Source organism: Nasonia vitripennis, chromosome 3, assembly GCF_009193385.2.
Source record: "Nasonia vitripennis strain AsymCx chromosome 3, Nvit_psr_1.1, whole genome shotgun sequence".
NCBI lineage: Eukaryota > Metazoa > Arthropoda > Insecta > Hymenoptera > Pteromalidae > Nasonia > Nasonia vitripennis.
In genome coordinates, this window is record NC_045759.1 from 6,087,128 (window position 1) to 6,105,876 (window position 18,749).

Below are 18,749 nucleotides of genomic sequence, written 5' to 3' on the forward strand. Positions count from 1 at the left end.
CCCGACTAATAGAATAACAGGATATGCAGACAGTAGAGAGCGATCTCTCGAAGTTTGTATCGAGGGCAGAGCTCGAGAGCGCTTTTCAGATTTATGGGGTAAAAGTGCGAGTCGATTAACGGGGAGTCCTAGTTTCAATTAGCCGTTATTGGCATTCAATAATCGCATCGCTGAGCACAAGGTTGTAGAACATCGCCGATACTCCTACGTATACGTGGAAAATTGTGGGCGAAGGTGATGAGCTTTGTAACATACATACATTGTCGTAGCAATGAATAAACTCTGTGAGATAGATTTCAATAAACGTTTATTTACTCATGAATATAAAATTACACGTTATGCGATAGATGAAACACGTATCATACAATATTTCACATGTGTAATCATAATCTCGACGACGATGCATCTCCCTCCCGATACAGCTGCAGCGAGCAATCGTCGGTGCACGAACGTCAGAAAAAAATACATAAGAATTAAAAGAAGAGGGGAGAAAATAAAGGAAACGGTATACAAATCAACTTTGTTCTCGCATGCCACTTAACGCACTGCGTGCGTTCGTCGGGTTATGTAAAACTGCGCGAAGAGGAAATTTCTGGGGCTGTAGAAATTAACGACTCGATTGTCCGCGGTACATAGTAAGTGTATGTATATGCACATGCGTGGCAAGGCATTAATGAAGTACCTTACAATTGTTAATTACTGGTTTAGCGTAACAATGAAAAGGGGGAGAGTTGAGCATAGGCTTTTTTGTTTTTTGCTTTTTAATACTCGTCTACCCGCGTTTCGCGTTTCCATCTCTCTCTACTTATAGCCTAGGAAATCTCTCAATTGATCATTGCTTTATACTTTATTCCTCTCTTATAGTTATCACATATGATACAGTAATGTACAAGCTTGTTCACTCCAAACGACGCAAATATAATATAATATAATATTACTGATAATTACTGATAATGACGACCGCATCGGTCACACTCATACCTTCCGTTAAAGTCACTCTTCATTCGACTGCTAACGTCGAATCGTACTTTACAAAAGCTATGCAGCTGCGCGATGCTGGCATTCTGACTTACTCGCTAATTGCTAATTACATAAATACACGCTATTTACATAATGTTTCCTCCGTGTATGTGTGTTTTTTTTAACGTGAGTCCGTTTGTTGGTTGCGTTTTTATTCTCGTTGCATAAGCACGCAAGAGCTCCTCCTTCATTGTCGTGCATCCGATGATTCAGCTTCCGATTTTCCGTTCTCCGGAATCAGCTGGATATGTGTGTGTATGTGAAGGCAGCAACGCATTTATCCGGAAGAGGTCTCGGTGCTTTCGTCCTATATTTACAAGTTTCTTTGCTCCGATCTCCTACCTCGAGTTGAGGCAAGGTACACGTGAGGTTTTCTTTTTTTTTGAATCGGCCACTACTACAACTTATGAAAATATAGCCGAAGCGCGCTATACGTTCAAGTTAGTTAGCTCGGATTCGAGTTTTGTCTTTTCGCTTGTTTCGCTTTCGTTCTATACGCAGCTGAACTTGACACCTGGAAAAGTCAATGCAAAGAGTGTACCGTTAGTACGACTAATTTGTAAATGTGTGAGTGGTTTTGGATCGAGATAGTTTTTTTTGGAAAGAAACTCTGACGCAGACATGGGCATCAATTTGAGGATTGCATTAAATTCAGTGCCTTCATGTTTTGTAAAAAATCTGTTGAAATTTGGAATACACACTTATAAATTAGCCCATGTTTGCATTGCTTCATGACTTTCCTCTCGTACTTCCATCATATCAGTCGTAATCGTATTAAATAGTTCACAAAGTACTGGTAGGTAAGGAATACTCTAAACTCGCGATTCAATGTAGCAAATTGCTGATTCAACAATACGGTTACCTTTCATCAACGAAATCAACAACGAAAAGCTAAGGTAACTCATACACGAATACGATGGTTGCATCAATGTTTGATCGCGATAGTGCGTTTGTAATTGTGTGTACCGTCGTCGCTGGAGTAGCAATTGTGACAGTGCAGCTTGTGGTTGCGCACGCGTACGTCGGTACCCATAAGGCCATCGCCAAGCCGCACATGGCACACACAGCACTTGAAACACTCCATGTGGTAAAAGAGCCGCAAGCTCTCGATTATCATCGCCGCTCCTCGACCTGTAACACATAGGCATCGCAATCCGAGTATTAGTTACAGAATTTTTTTCAACAAATCCGTATGACATTCGATATGTGTAAAATGATTGAATTGCATACCTAATTCATCGCCGCAGTGTGAGCACTTCTTCTTGCCGCTGACGCTGAGCATCTTCTCCTGCGATTCGGTACTGTTGTTGCTACTGCTATTGCTGTTGTTATTATTAGGAGACTGGTGCACTTTATGCGGCTGCATTTGGTAGTGCTGGGGCGAGTGCAGGTGCTCCTGGCTGGTACTGTGTTCTAGCCTGTAAGGATTGAATCGATTCCTTATTATAATTATACTCATATGATTTTAAAGACAGTCTTAACTCCAAGAGAAACTACGCTTACCTTCGTCTAGGCGAGAGTGGTTTGTCCTGAACACGATTCTGGACCCTCTGGGTGAGTGTCTGAATTATGGAATCCGGCAGAGGCTTAGTGTCGTTCCTGGGCGGCGATGCCGTGTACGGCACGGACGTGCTGGTCAGGTGGGGATTACGAGTTGCCGGCGAACGCTGGTTCTTTTCGTTGATCCTTCGCTGCTCTGCCTCCTGTATTCACGTGAACAATATAATCATTAGTCACTTTTATAGAATAATTCGCAAAAACCAGTTTAAACCAAATGAAATCAGCGTTACTTGAATAAGCCAATGCTGATAATTGTAATCATGAGCTCCACGTGGGATGTCGCTCTTTCGTCGTTGCACCCACTGGTCAGCCTGGACAATCCTGGGCCGAGGCACTGCTGAAAGCGCTTGGAGCGTTTGTCTGGTCATTTGCTGGCCGTGATGCTGCTGACTGCTGGAGTTTTGTGTTGGGGCTAGAGCGCTGGTCGAGATACTCGGCCTAAGCGGCGCCTCAACCTGTTGGGGTATCGAATCCGCCGAAGGGATGCGGCTGTTTCTGTGATGATAAAAAGACATCGTTATGGAACCGTAGTTGTGAACGAGATGGCAGGCGGGACGCGACTGTTTGAAAGAAGAGTCGGGAAGTTTATTGGATGGGAGTGGTGTTGTGTAACGACTGAAGCTATCGATGTCGTTAGCCGGTGTGGTGACCCAAACACGCGCGTCGATGTTTCAGAGCAATTAAGCGGTTCTCGTGTATACACACAAGTGGAAAATATAGGCGGAGATCAGAGAGAACCCCGATTGATACTAATTGACTCGCGAGCTACGAATTGATACAATTGAAACGCGTTACGCAATGCTTACGAAATCCTCAGTTACAATGCATATATTGTTGACTGCATCGATTACGTTTTACTGAATATTATTTATAAATTCAGTATCACAACAAGCTTACCTAATAGTAACATCTCGCTGTCTCTGCTCAACAAGCCTGAGCGGCTTCGCTGGAGGTATGGGCGGAGGCGGTGGTCTTCTGCGCTGCGCGGCGGCCTCTTGCATCTGCAGATTCGGCATCGATGACCTGTAGTTCAGCGGAGCCGCGGCTATCGGTTTATTGCCACCGTTGAACTGTTGACTTCTAGGTTGAGGTGGCGGTGGAGCTTGTGCGACGTCTTGCAGTGATTTCCACTGTTCCTGGAGCTGCTCTGCTAATTGTTGCTGCTTCTGCTCTCGATAAGCCAGGTTGTTGCGCTGACGCTTTAGCTCTTCTTGCTCGAGTTGGAGAAGCTCACGCTCTACTCGTAAGACCTCCTGCTTTTTGAAAGAAATACAATCATTTTATTATTACAATTACAATCATTTTTTATTTTTCATGACGTTTTACTATTTTTTCAAGTTCATGCTCGACATTCGTAACGATGGCTAACAAGATTGTAAACGGATTACATCATCGACAAACTGCTACTCTGCAGTTACGATACAAAGAAAGCTGTTATCGCAGCTGATAGCGATCTAACAAATCAAAGTGGCAAGTGCACGGAAATACGTACCCTTGAGGCGTACTCGTCTTCGTTACAACTACTTAGCGCCGGGCTCATCGGTTTGTTCTGAAATAAAAAAGATGTCGTCAAGCCAATATACTTTACTACCAGTAGTGTGGGTACACATACTGAACGCTACTTTAAAAGTTCGAACTGATAAGATAAGCTACTAGATCGTCTCATTCTTTCTCTCAGAAGGAAATGTAACCAAAGAAGCAGAGTCAATGATAAAACCCACCTCCTGAGAACTGATCTCAGCGGCCCTCTGAAGATCCTCCTGTCTACGTGCTTCTTTCATCATAAGCTGTTGTTCTTTCTGCAGTCTGGCTTCCTCTTCTTTCTCTTCCTCCTCTTGGCGCTTCTCTTCTTCGGCAACTTGTTTCTGCTTCTCAAGCTCCTGCTGACGAGCTAAGGCCTCGGCTTCGTCCTGTTGTCTAGTGAGTTCTTCCTGTTTACGAAGGTTCTCCTCGTTCATACGTAGCGTTTGATTCTCGGCCGAGGCACGTTCGCGCTCCAGCTGCATTTTCTCTTCTTCAAGCTCGCGCAGCTTGTGAGCTAGCTTCTCGCCGATGTCACTGTTTTTAACATACATATAGTTAGATTTTTTTTCGATAATACATAGCATTATCTCATACATAATTAAAATAAAAATATTTGAATCTGCGAACCTGTCGATCTCGCGGTTGTTCTCGTATCTCCACTGCTCCTCCCGCTCGAGCACCTCGATGATTTCTCTCTCTTTCTTGCTTATCTCGTCCTCCTCGCTGGAGGTGACGCTCGCGCCAAAGGGCTCGCTGCTCTGTCTGCTGTGTTGCGACATGTCGGGACTGACCGGCTGCTTCGTCCAGTCCTCAGCCTGGCCCAACTCAACACCAGAGTCGCGCTCATGGCTAGAATCTTGCTCGTAATTGCTGTCCGTATCGTAGGAGCGACGATGGAGCTGCTCGATGCGACGTTCTTCGGCAAGGATAGCTGCCATGTCTGGGGGCTTGGTCAAGGTCAGTTCGCGTTCGAACTCTTCGTCGTTGAACTAGAGAACATTTTTTAATTAATTGACTTAGTTATTATATTCTTTTAAAAATCTTTATCGCAAGTATACAAAAGTATTATTATCCATGTTTAACATCATAGAGCTTTTACGATAAGAAATAAGATTATGAAGATGTAGATAACAAATCATAATCAACATCGATAAATTGTGAAATGAATTTTATGTTTTACAAATTGTTCTTTTAAGTTACTCATCCGCGATGAGTCGAATAAAAATTATAGGCTTCGTGATTTACGATTATTGGACTGATAACGGCGAGATAAACGCTACGTTTAATCAATCGCTAAGGCACTTATTCTTCAAGCTTACAGAATTTTACATCATCCCTTCTATTTTTAATAAAAAAAAATCTTCAAACCCAAATAAAATAAATCATAGAAATTCAAATAGCTTACGCCTTCGATTCCCAGGAAATCTGATCGTCGACTGCGCAGCTCCTTCTTGATTCTGCGAGTGGAGTTGAGTCGCTTCAGGGGCTCAATCGGATGGTTCTCCTCATCGCTAAGGTCGATCGGTGGTGGAGGTGGTTTCTCTTTTGGCGGTTCGACACTCGTCGGTGGTCCCAGAGGGAAGGACAATCCGGTCACTATCTCTTCGTCGCTCGAGAAGCTCAAAGGCAGAATCTAGAGAAATTAAAAAAGAGAGAAGGTTTACTCGTGCCTCTGTCACATTAAACGTTTCATAAAAAACTCGACGAAATCACTTAAAACGCCTCGACTGAAATAAAAACTCACTTAACGCAATCAGACGGAAGCGTCACTTAATTAAAGCAACAATCATAACCCGGACGATCTTTCCAAGGAGAAAAATTCAGCCCACGCCGTTTCTAACAATGAGTGAACTCATGCGCGACAAGTCTTTCTTTCTACTTGGAAGAATCTTTCTCTCTCTCTTTCTCTCTAACCTGATGGTGCACTGCTCGAGTGCATCTCTCGTAGCGCGCGGAACTGTAAAAACATTTGAGCATCGATCTTTATCCGGGGCATTTTACATTCGTTGCTTTGAATTTGAAATTCTACGCTCTGAATATATACAGCAGTTGTTTTTCAGAGGCCGAGCGAATGTTTATGAGGAATGACGAGCGGGCGAGGTTCAAAGACCCCCTGCGTGAGTTCGCTATGCGTTTGATATCGCGATTACGTATCGTTATACTTCTTTTTCCTAATACATTACGCTTTTTGTATCTGCATCGAATATGGTTTTTTTAAATTTATAATTCACGCGTTGAGTCATAACCGGAATTAATTATTGCTTATAATATATTTAATAATTCGTAAAACTACGCAAAGGAATACTTATCACTACTTTTCATAAAAAGTTTCCAACAATTCATACAGATATAACTATTAATTAACTTACGTTTGAAACTTAAAAAATGCACTGTTGAGCGATTCAATTTAATAATAAAAGAACGCGCACAGAACTACAGCGCATAACGCGTTTCCCTCGCTTCCGTATGTATCATATCCTCTACCGTTCCTCTCATAATATCTGCGCGTAATCCCCGGTCCGCGGAGCAGAAAATAAAACTTACGGTACCTGTAAAAAAATTACACTCGCACACACGTCGTCAACTGACCTGCTTAGAAACTGGCGACAGCGGACTGAGAAAGTCCGAGCAGATACTGGTCCTTTCCAAAGCAAGAGTCGTGGGTCTGACAGGCGGTGCCTCGGACATCTTCGCTGGGAATTCGGGCACCAGTTCAGGCTCTTCCTCGACCGACTGCAGCTCTTCTGGCTCCTCTTCCTCTTGCTTGAGCTTTTCGACCTCCACCTTTTTCTCCATCTCCACGATGATCTGTTCTTCCTCCTCCTCCTCCTCCTCCTCCTCCTCTTTTGTTTCTTCCACTAGTACTGCTGATTCTTGGATGGGCTGTTGTACTTCTGGCTGCTCTGGCTGCTCTTCCTCCTCCTCCTCCTCCTCGTCGAGTTGGATTAGGTTCTGGACTGGCGGCTCGACCTGCGCGTAAGGAAGAACGTTATACAGTGCGATTCCGAGGAATGGCGGGATACGTTTCGCAACGCCACATTCTATGCAGATTCGGGAGGAGCGTAGCGGTGCATGCGAGACGCTCTCGTGCGCTTGTTTCTCTCTTTTCATTTTTATGCTTGTTATTATTCTCTTTTAGTGGGAGAGTTGCAAGAACGTGCGTTAATTTTGTTTAGTTACAGTGCTGAGGTGGACGATTCTTTTTTTTTTATTGTCGTGTACGAGTGTGTGATTATACGTATACTGTATATGGTTGGAATACTTTCAAGATTGTGGAAGTGTATGAAACGTTAGTCAAACTTTTTTTAGAAAACAAAAATTAAAGACGACATCGTTTTAGTTACAGTGCTGAGGTCTCACATTTATAAAAAGTTTTATTACCGGGCTCTTGTCTCTTGAAAAATTTAAATCAAAATACACGGTCGACAAAGAGAGTAGGATCGCAACTTAACGCATCGCGCGCTCTTCGACGATCCGCGCGGGAGAGACTAAAAAATCGAGCCTAGGAACGCGAAACTTTTCCCCTATCGATGTCGACGAGATAAGAATCGCGAGTCATACTGTTTTCGTGTGACGAAGCACACGCGACGAGTGTCTATATAGATAAGGTTGTGTAGATACACAGTGACATTGAGAGCTTCGGCTCTTTACACATAGATATTCCGAATTCCGCTGATAACGGCTTTCGCTATTCACGTTCGGCTCTTTTTCTTTTTGTAAAGAACAAAACGGTGTACAAAATTAACGCTGAGATGTGTACATAGGCTGAAAGAAACGTTGCAGTGTGAAAAATACCTAAACGTGCAACTCGAGTGGAGATTGAAATCGCTAAAAAATAGCAGAGAATGATTACAGTTTATTATATCGACACAAACTACAAAGCTTACAAGCCAAACAAAAAAAGGAATCTGCGGACTATATACTATACAGTGCATTGCATACAGGTGTCTTAACGTTCTATGCATACGAAAAATACGAATGGTATAAACAAGCTCAAACAATAAAGAGTGACAAAGTGTTAATTGGCAAAAATCGGCGCAGGTGAGGGCTGGAGATCGAAATTAGCCGATAAAAGTCACCCTTACCTTGACGTACCCAAGCTTAGAGCATAAGTGCAGACCTTGAAGATAGTTGGCGTAGCGCTGGAGAAACGCACGTAATTTTTTTTTTTGTCGCTTGGTTATTTATATATGCCGGCTTGCATATGATGGAAAACTACGCTTAGCGATAACCAAAGCGGAAAACTAATTTACGTTGTAAATAAAATTGAAATGAAATAGCAGTATACTTTGTTGAGTAAGGGATAACGAAAATTGAAAAAAAAAAACTAAACATAAAGGTCCGCCTGAAAAGATGTAAGATGACGTTATATATGGGGTGGAAGAAAAGAATCTAAATTTCCAGTTTATGCAGTGCATCGGTTTATATTTTCCTTCTTCCGTATTATAACCCTCGAAACTCTCGAACAACAACTACAACTTCTTCATCGAGGCTTCAATACAGATATTCTCATATCATAGGCGACAGTCGTTCTCCGACTTTCCATTTCTCTCTTTTTTCACGGAATAAATAATAACTCGATAATATAACTCTGTATATCATGCACACGAGATGATAACCTTAAATGTATCACAATACGTTACGACTTTAGGTCAATGTGTTTATATTAGGTATATTTTTTTTCGTCGTAGAGGTTTATGTATATTTTCACTACAAACTGGAAGAATTTTCTCTTGCGAGATTTTTTTCTTTTTTCATAACGTGCGGGTGAGAAACCGGGTGTCTTACACGTGTACAATGTAAAATACGTCCAAAATTGAAAACCGATAGATTCTAAATTATTGTCACGTGCCATTAAGAGACTTAACTTTAAACTCGAATTGAATATAAGAGTAAATAAATTTCTATCAAAATCGCGAAGTACAAATTGACGTATTCGTCGTACTTATACTCTTTTAGTATGACTAAATTCTTTTTTTTTAATTTTTCGTCGTTATAGATCCTTAAAATTATTAACAAGTCAGCAGCGAAGCTGTGGCGCTTCGCTGCCAAGTCGAGAGCTCGCGCACGTCTGGAAATGCTGGTATAGCTCTAAAACGCATTGACTAGCGCTACGATAAATAATATCATATGAGTTATGATAACAGTAATGTAATATACGCGGTGCTCTTCAATCATAGCAGCCTTCAATATATAATAATAATAATAATAATAATAATAATAATATAGTATAATAATATACGGAAGATAGTCGTGTGCTGAATTACCGGAAACGAACAAGAAAAAGAAAATCGGGTCGTAGTGGTTGCATCTATATTTACATTCGTCTTCGATAGAGGAAGAATCTACGCGGCCAAGCGTATGTGTGTGCGTGTGTGTATTTGTTGTGTATATATGTGTTAATTAAACCTTATCTCGTCTCTCCTCGTTATCGTCTATTTACAAAGAGTCGTGCACGTCGTCTTCAGTTTTCTCGGTTCGCTATTTTTTTCTCATGTAACATTCTATAGTGTAAAATTATATGAAGCATACTCGTTAATGAGTCTGGTTGTATTTGACTTTATGCAAGCTTAGGACTCGATCTTTACGAAAGCTGTTTAGCGTTTACAGAGAGGCTCCTATTAATTCCGAGTCTATCGATTCGCTACCTCGACTCGCTCGAGTGTGTATGTCTATATGCACTTTACATCACGTTTTTGAGGATAACATTAATAAAGTACACACTGCGGAATCGCATCGAGATCGCGAATTCGATTGTGATAAAAGACGCCGATTATTAATCCGCCTTCATAAGAGCAGTACAACTGGTCTGCTCGTCGACTCTGACCTCGTCGTCTCCAGGCGTGAGTCTCTCGACGGTGATGAACGGCGTTGGCTGCAGCTGTCCGCGCGGCACCAGCACCTTCTCACAGACCTCCACCACAGTGCGCCGCTTCGTCGGACTAGGAGGGGAAAGCTTCACCGGTACCGGGATCTCTGAAGGCGTCTGCTGCTTCTGCTGTAGTTTACCGCCACCGTCGCCGTTCGGGAATTTGGGCGAGCCCGGACTGCTCGTCGGCGAGCCTGGGGAACTCGTGGGAGAGGCAGAGACCAGGGATGACTTTCTAGGCAGAGGCGTCGGGATTTTCGAAGGAGATCGAGGCGAGGGTAGCGGGGACGATACTGCTGGCTCGGCCGACGACGAGAGTCCGGGCAGGTAGGATGGTTTTGGCTCGGGTGGTGATCTTCTCGGAGGGACTCGAGGACTCTGATAGACGATCGGACGCTGGGAACTGGTGGGACTGAGAGGAGGAGGCGCGATAGCGTTAGTAGTCCGCGGCGGATCTGTGTGGCCGGTGTTAGCGGATAGTGCTGGCCCAGAAGTAGAAGTAGAAGAGGAGGAAGAAATGTCAGCGGTGCCCTGTTGAGCAATCGGAGAAACAAAGGCGTTCATGTACAATCGACGGCCCATTACCAGGTACAGGGAGGGGGGATGTGATCGCTTATTGTATATGTATTTACAGTACAGTTGCAAGGGGGTGCGACAACCAAATACCAAGCGTTCTTTGCCCGTGCGGAGCTGAGCACTCGATACTCAGCTCCTCGCACCGCAAGACAGTCCCACAACGAGCGAGTTAAAAAAGGTGCGACTATTTCTTTCGTTGACTTACCATTTCAGTCAGCACTGCATCGCAGGGTTCGTTCTCCGCTACGTCGCTCTTCTCCTCGATACTGAGGATCGAGCTCTCTACCAGTGTGGTCTCGATGCTGCCGCCTCGAAACTCGGTCTTCTCCTCGACGATCACCAACTGTTGGAGCGATTGCGTTTGCTTCTCGATCTCTTCGTCGATGGGTTCGTCGGCCTGGCTGACCGAGCAGCTGGCGTCGGCCGTGTGGATGCCCGAATCTTCGCGGTCCGTGTCGTTGAGGATCTCGGCCGAGGACGAGGAGGCGGGATAACGTCTTGTCTGGTGGTAGTCGAGCTCCTCGAGACTCTGCACGCGCTCGAAAGTGTCGGGACCACTGCTCGCGTCTGCGTCCAGCGAGTCCAAACTCTGATGGAAGGTAGCGCGTGGTGCGCGGTATTCCGAGTCAGGCGAGGAGCTGCGCTCGCTTGGCGTAGAGTTCTCCGCTCGGTTGTTCGTCTGCAATAAACGAATGAAAGGTTAATTGGGAATAAATTCGCACAAAAAAGTATGGGAAACCTACCTGCTCGTGGAAGCAGTTAGCCGTTCGTTTCTCGGTCTCCTTGCATCTGTTGACATCGAGCGAGATCAGCCTGTCCTTGATGCTCTTGGCGTTCAGCTCGCTGTTGAGCTGCTCGCTCGTGCTGAATCTCTGCTCGCCACAAACCAGCTTCTCCAGGTTCTCCAGTCTCTCCCTGAGCGGCTTGACGGTCTCCAATTCCTCGGGCAGATCCCTCGTCTTGCTGATGACCAGTTGTTTCTCGAAGTCCATGTCCCTGTTGAATCGTTCCCTTACCGCGTCGGCTTTTAGCTCGACCGAGTGTCTCGGACTGAGCTTCTCCTCGCTCTCGCTCTTCTGTCGCTCGAGAATCGACAGTCGCTCCTTGATGGACTTGGTGTTGGCGAAGTCGAGCCTGTTGTTGTTGTTCTTGTTCTCGACGCTGTCGCGGGACGCCTTCTCGAAGATCTCGCGACGCTTGAGAATGTCGACTTTGACGACGGGCACGGCGTTGAGACTGACGTTGCTGCCGCTCTTGCTCAGCGCGCCGCCGAAGTCCGAGTGCTTTGGCAGGTTGTGAGCGACACGGTTGACGTATCCGCGGTTTACGGGACTCTCGAAAGCGTATTCCTCGGGTTCGGGCGAGCTCGCCGTCGCCGTCGTCGCCGAGTCGTATTCCTGCTGGCTGCTGTTGTTGTGGTTGTTGGCCGAGCCGCTTTTGTGAAAACCGTTGTTGAGGCTCTCTTTCTTCAGGGGCGACGAGGTGAGCGTCGTCGACTCGGAGGTCGAGATGTCGGGACTGGTCGGGTTGGTCGTCGCAGTCGAGCAGCTGTTGTCGTTCCTGTCGTTACCGTTCTCGTGGCTCGCGTTGTCCACGTCCGAGTGGTTCTTGTCGATTTCGCTATCCCTGTCGCTCTGCAAGGTTCAACACGATTAGTTACGAAACTTTATGCTATAAAAAGTGTGCGAACTTACGAGAACGGAATGAGCGTCGTCGTGGGTGTCGCCGCTGACGGAGCTCTTGCCACTGCTGGTGCCGATTCCCAGATCGCTGAGGTCGTTGGCGTCGTCCTCCTGATACATGGCTAGACTGAGGCTGAGTTTTCGGCCTCGATTGCCTCGTTCCTCCATCATCTCCGAGAAAGTCTTGCAGTTCCGCCGTCGATGCCTGTCGTGTTCCTCGAGCTCCAGCTTCTTCACCTCCACGACGCGCTCGATTATGTGCTCCTGCCGTTTCCGCCGGCTGCTTTTCCAGTTGTCCAGATTCTAAACGCAACAACATCGTTATTTCAGATAATCCCTTTTGATTGATTACGCAAAAATGAGATGATAAAAATGCAAAACCAACCGATTGCCAGTCCTCGGGATCATCCCGGATCTCCTGCTTGATCTTTTTGACCTCCTGAACCTTCTGCAGCTGCTCCTGCGCCGTGCGGTAAAGCGAGCATGGCCCGACCTTCACGAACTGTAGGGGGTTCGTCGCCTGCTTCGGTGGCGTCTTCAGTGTCGTTTTCAATTTTGGTGGTTCGTGTGTAACCTGGAATAAGAAACATGCGTCGTCAGTCTCAACCAAATACAGAACAATGCAGCAACTCACACGTACACGGCTATACTCGAGAGAATTTCGAGACCCAGTTTTCACGGCGTGTTTACGCTTGACGGGTTTCACCGGAATGTGCATAGTACGGCGATATATCGAGGCGCAATCTAGATACACACGAACGACAAGGAATTCGTAGGACTTCCGAGAGTTTTTTTAGCAGCGGCTCGACGGGTTCTTTGTTTGCTCGCGCGGCGGCGATTTCACGGAAAATCGAGAGAGCTGGTTTTATAAACGTCGTTACGGATGAGAATTTCTGCTTTGCGGATAATAATGTGTTATATGAATCTACAGCCGAGGAAATTTATCGTCATGAAAATCGTCGCAACATCTGCCAAACGTCACCGTCGGCAATCCGCCGTCAAAGAAAAGGGCCGTATCGACCGCGAGCTCGCTAATAAGCCGCGTATTTACGTTTATACAAAGGTCGACTCGTGACGTGGGTGGAGGAAAGGATAATTATCCTCGTCGTCGAGGTGCGTTCGATTGGAAACACGAGCACAAGGGCTTGTCCGCACGCTCACGCTTCCTCTTCCGCTTGTCGTTTATACCTCTCTTTTCTTCAAAATTCATTGCGATCGATAATTCAGCCTTTTTTTATTCAAATTTTTCGTGGGACGAGGACATACATACATTTTATCACTCGCACATAAATTTATCATAAAAAATACGAGATAGGAAGTATATGTATAACTAACCGTCCGATTGTCATTGGCACGGCGCTCGGTGGCGGCAGCCTGCGACGATGGCATGGCTGCGCTGCTGCGGCTACGGCTGCGGCGCACCTACGGAACTGTGCACGTGTATCTCCTTCCCAAACTCGGGATCCTCCTTCCTCACGCCGCTGCTGCTGCCGCTGCGCTCGGCTGCGGCCGAGGTCCCATCCTACGCGCCTGCCGACTCCTGAAACAAATTGCATCTTCAGTCTCTTTTTTTTGCACTCGATTGTAAACAATATTTTTGTGAATGTTAGGGGCGATTCAGAATTAAGTCTTTTCGTATATTCCACGAAAAGAGTTGTTCGCGCAGTAATCCCAGCCTAACCGAGTGCGATCCTTATTCAGCGGAATGACTCCCTAAATCCAGTGTATAAAGACCTCGGCAGACCCTTCCGTTATAAACAAGGTTTTTATTTCTCTCCGCGGCTTGCTATCGGTCGGTCGAAATTCTCGAGAAACGCCAAAAACACACAAATACACACTCCCACCGCTTCTTCTTCTTCTTTACGAGGTGGCTCCGCTGCATAGCAGCAGCTGAGGTCTTTGATCCGTCTGTGAAATATACGTACACGTGTTGCGCCGATGTACAGACGATCTTGTAAACATCTCGATTTCGCGTGTTTCGAGAAGACGAAGTTATGTAAGGAATTTCACTCCCAGGAAAACTATAAGAACCGAAAACGCGCGAGCACAAGCCTTAAGTATAATGTTTACACTCGTCCCACTGACACGAATCCTCGGCTTTTCCTACTATCGGTCGTTCGAGTCGGTAAGGACGACGTGAGTATGTTTGAAAATCTATTTTCGCGCTAAAAAAAGAAGAAAAAACGAAAGAGAGTACGAGCCGAGCTCTTGAGGCTGTAATAACCGGTGGAGGATAACGATCTACGGATTTCGGGATAATAACTCGGGGAGAGAGAAAGAGAGAGGACCGGTTCAAGCGCATCGAATCTTGGATTTATCGACGCGCTTGCGCACACGTGTACAGCTTCGTTCGAGATTCTTTTTTTCTGGGTGTTGCCTTGGGCTTCGCGTCGAGTATGCTGCGAATTCCTGCTGTAAGAGAGTGAGAGAAAGAATAAAAAAAAAAACGCCGCGGAAATATAAGGAACTTTTAAAACGTGGAAATTACAAGTGTTTTTATAAAGTATAACCCGCGAGTTTATTGCACCGTAAGAGATACCTCCCATTTGTCAAGCGGCCTTTATTATTGTTTATTTCTCTCGCGTCGCCTTGGAATTTATCTCGCAAGCTTGCAACAATGTCTACGCCCCAAGTGTTAATTCGCCTCTAACGTCTCTATCTCCGCGAATTATTCGGTGCAGCGTTTGAACGATGAGTAGGCGGAGACCAGACGTTCGACTTGATGGACGAGCGATTTATGCGATGATCTTTTTGCAAACTATACCTTTACATAATATCTCCCAAAATCGAGCTACCGTCGTCGTAACCCCTGACAACGCGAAACAAAACAAAAACAAAACGAGTATTACAAGTAGAGGATATTCCACCCTTAGCTCGGGGGCGCAGATAAATAACTCACTGGACAATGAGAGAAACTCGCGGGCAACCGCAAATTTCCATAAGTAAAAACCCACGACAGCGACGTGTATTATACATCGCCGCGTGCGATCCGGCGCGTCTCCCCCTGGCTCTTTTTATCCCTCCTCCCTTTGGCAGAGTCTAGACGTATAATCAAGGGGATATACTCGCTGCTGAGTTTCGCGCTGTGTGTGTAGAAGCGGAATTGAATTTTGGCGCTGGCATTCGAATATATGTGCTTCCCTTTGTGTATCACGTAACAGAAGCCCAAACGCGGACGCATTCCAGAGAGGGAAAATAAGCGATTACACAAACGGTGAGCTCTGTATCTCGACATGCAAACGGCGCACGCGCGCGCGGCAATTTCCTCGTCTCGCGCGCGTCAGCGTAACGAACCATAAACAGAGCGAAATTTCACTCCTAAACAGGGGGGCAATGACACCTGCGCGAAATTTCACCTATGCATACGAGCGTCCTTTGTCTCTCGGAAAAGGAGCGATTACGCGCCTCGGTTATGCGTTACACGCGAGTTATACCGCCCGCTGACACGCGTATACGTGTGTAGTTGTGGGTGTTCTCGCTTAAGCCGTTGCATAATGGTTCAGGAATCGCTCTGTAAGATATTCGCGATTAACGATTATATTCGCATGTACAAAAGATACCTGCGAAATCTCCTCACAGATATTCAAGATCGCGACTCGTCCCTCTTAATAGCAAAGCCCCTCTTTCCACACAGCTCTGAGCATCGTCGCGAAGTAAGAATAAAAAAATGAGTAGAACGAGAGCCAGGAAGCCGCGGAAAAACCGCGAGAGAGAGAGAGAGAGAGAGAGAGAGAGAGAGAGAGAGAGAGAGAGAGAGAGGATGGCGTAACTGTTGTTCGCGGCGGAGGAGTAGCGTTACACGACGTCGTCGTTGCGCTCTTTCTTGATTGCCGCGTTAATGAATAAATGCAGCTGCGGGCCGAGATGATATTGCGTTATGTAGGCAGCAGGAGGCAGGGAGTTACTCCACGATGGCTTCGAACTCCTGTTGTAGTGGGAATTTAGGTCAAGATTCAGCTATTTTTTTAATCCTACGAAATTCTTTTAAAACGCGCAAAACAAACAAGAGAGAATAAGCGATTATGTATCGGCGCGAAGCGCAAATTTCGCGCTCTTCCGTGAAACGAGCCGCGAATCACTGTTATTCTCTCGCGCACTCACCCTATACTCTAAGAGCTATATCTATATACACAGACACGCGTGTGTGTGAAAGTCGAATCGATCGATTCCTTTCCTCGGAATCGATTCGAGCATACAGTTCGCGGTAGACGATTATCCCCGCGATGAAGAGCCGCAGTAATTCGATGGCGCTGGTGCGAAAGTGAATTGAAGAGACTTGCCGTGATTTTTTTTTTAATTCTTACCTTTGTATTTTTAGAGGTGAATTTTCGAGAAGAGACACGAGAATCGCTGTTGCGCAGATTGAAGTGACGGAAGAGAGAGAGACCGATGCACGATGCACAAAAGAATTAGACTGACTATTAGAGCAGAGAAGGAACTAGATGCTATATAAACCTCGCAGCGATGAGATAACACTGCTTTTTCTGGTGATAGTGGCTAGAGCGACGCGATTGACACATTGATTCTACACACACACACATCATCGACTTGTTTAACCTCGTCGTCCTACACAAATTAAAGCGATGACCGATTATCGCATAACACAGAGATATTGTTTGTACAGCGCAAAATTGAATTAAAAAAAGTTGTTATGCTGCATATACATCCGTCGGCGTAATAAAAATAAATCGCGGGTAATTGCCCGCACATGAAAGTCAGCGCCGAAATTCGATTCAATTATATTGTTTCGTTTTACCGACGCTCAAGTATGTTCCTTCGCGAAAAAAAAACTAACGGAAGATATAATCGATGAGCGTAACCAGGCAACAATCGATGGGGAATATAGGAGTGGTCACCGGCGCGGGAATTTGAAATTCGTCGTCGCCGCGCGCCTCGAATGTCAATATGGGGATTTAACGGTATTACGAGTGCTGGGATACACGCAATGTCTTATCTTCGTTGTTCGCGGCTTGTTTTTGGTGTAGCGAAAGAGAGCCGTGTTTTTTATTTTGATCGGCTGATTTAACTGATCGGTTCGCCAGCTGTGTCGATGAACCTTCGAGTTTGGAGTGTATGCGTTATGTTTTGAAGTCCGATGTGGAGGTCGGAGATGTAATAGTTCTGCGTGGCTTGAATTGGAAATTTGACGATTGGATATCGGAAAACCTACTCCAAAAACGTAAAACAAAAGAACTCATCAACAGAACGACGACGTTTAAAAACCCTCGAGCGCATCGATACCAAAGGGTAAACAAGAGCGCAAAAGCCCGACCGTAAAACACCCTGACACAGTTTCGCCGCGTCGCGAAATAAAGACGTCGTTTTACGCTCCATAAAAGCTCGCTGGCTGGCGCCCCGCGGGGAATCCACTGGAGGCAGCGCGTCATCGGGGCCGTCATCGAAAAAACTCGTCGTCGAGAGGTCGTAAAAGTCCTATGGACCTCGGGCTTCTCAGAGTCTTTTTTTGCCGAGGACGAGGTCGTGGGCTGGGGTGAAAGGACGATGGAAATTTTGTTTTCAAAAATCAAAATTAAAATTTTTAATCTCAACGCGTTTATACAGTAATTCTCCAATGCACAAAGCTTACGACACGAAATACCGTACAACACACTGCAAACACACTCCATCAGCCCAACCTCTGCGCGCAACGAAGGAAAAAGGCAAGGCACACTCGAGGTCCATCATAAGAAAACGATACTTTCGAATTTCAAAGCAGCACTGCAGCGGCATTTCAGATCTCCCGATCTTTCTAAGCAGCATCAAACCCAGAGATCGACGCACTCGTGAGGCAAACACACAGCTCTCTGGAGAGAGATGAACGTCACACTCGGAGGAATATCTTTGTTCTTCTCTCGAGGAGTGAGGTGTCTTTGTAAACTTCTTGACCGACGCTTGATTAGAATGGGAGAATGTTTATTTTGCCGTCGAATCATACGAATGCGTTATACGATTGCTTTTTTTGAAGCTGTGTTAATTTACCGTTTACGGGATCCAAAGGCTTTAATTGAGAGGAAGTGCCTTTTTCGTGTAAAATGGTGTGTATAATTATAACTGGAGTTATATGGCCCGTGAAAAGAGGATTAATTCAATAGCCAGAATAATATGCATAAGAAAACAATGATCGCGTGCGCGGGTTTATTAACAAAGTTGCTACAATAAATATGCTAATATATCCTTTTTCCCAGTTAGGCTTCTAAATTACTGTCAGACTATCCAAACCTTCTGACGGCGCTGACGCTTAATTAGGAGAGAAATCTCTCCTCCACACAAGCGCCAGCTGAAATTCTGATTGACGGAAGAAGTCCCGATAAAAATCAGTTCCTCCTAATGACTTATCAGTCAGTTTGATTGGACAGCTATTTCCACTAATTTATGTATTGATCGCAAAGTGGATTTTTCACCACCGAATTTCGCAACGCCTAATGCCTTCCACTCCATTGCGCGCCTCTGAATGTTTGTTAAGCAATTTATCTCAGCTAATTGAGCTCGAGCTTGTTAAATGAGAAAATTTTCAGTAA

At 45.4% G+C, this 18,749-nt stretch overlaps 1 protein-coding gene across 12 annotated transcripts in view; it reads right to left on the reverse strand.

Moving 5' to 3' along the window:
- Positions 1-290: 290 nt before the first annotated feature.
- LOC100123436 (trichohyalin) overlaps positions 291-18,749 on the reverse strand; it is a 105,389-nt gene continuing 86,930 nt past the window's right edge. For 4 of the 12 annotated variants that reach the window (XM_032597779.1, XM_032597781.1, XM_031926660.2 and 1 more), the window contains 16 exons: positions 13,567-13,771; positions 12,617-12,805; positions 12,244-12,534; positions 11,293-12,183; positions 10,755-11,228; positions 9,932-10,504; positions 6,694-7,074; positions 5,510-5,737; positions 4,732-5,093; positions 4,302-4,638; positions 4,073-4,129; positions 3,478-3,836; positions 2,811-3,075; positions 2,524-2,723; positions 2,251-2,438; positions 829-2,151 (listed from right to left, as the gene is read on the reverse strand). In XM_032597779.1, the coding sequence (XP_032453670.1) occupies positions 1,946-2,151; positions 2,251-2,438; positions 2,524-2,723; positions 2,811-3,075; positions 3,478-3,836; positions 4,073-4,129; positions 4,302-4,638; positions 4,732-5,093; positions 5,510-5,737; positions 6,694-7,074; positions 9,932-10,504; positions 10,755-11,228; positions 11,293-12,183; positions 12,244-12,534; positions 12,617-12,805; positions 13,567-13,620 (5,055 nt within the window). In that variant the 5' untranslated portion in view covers positions 13,621-13,771 and the 3' untranslated portion in view covers positions 829-1,945. Of the gene's footprint in view, positions 2,152-2,250; positions 2,439-2,523; positions 2,724-2,810; positions 3,076-3,477; positions 3,837-4,072; positions 4,130-4,301; positions 4,639-4,731; positions 5,094-5,509; positions 5,738-6,693; positions 7,075-9,931; positions 10,505-10,754; positions 11,229-11,292; positions 12,184-12,243; positions 12,535-12,616; positions 12,806-13,566; positions 13,772-16,535; positions 18,714-18,749 lie in introns of those variants that run through there. The other 8 variants (XM_008215469.4, XM_032597782.1, XM_031926661.2 and 5 more) reach the window with 8 other exon arrangements.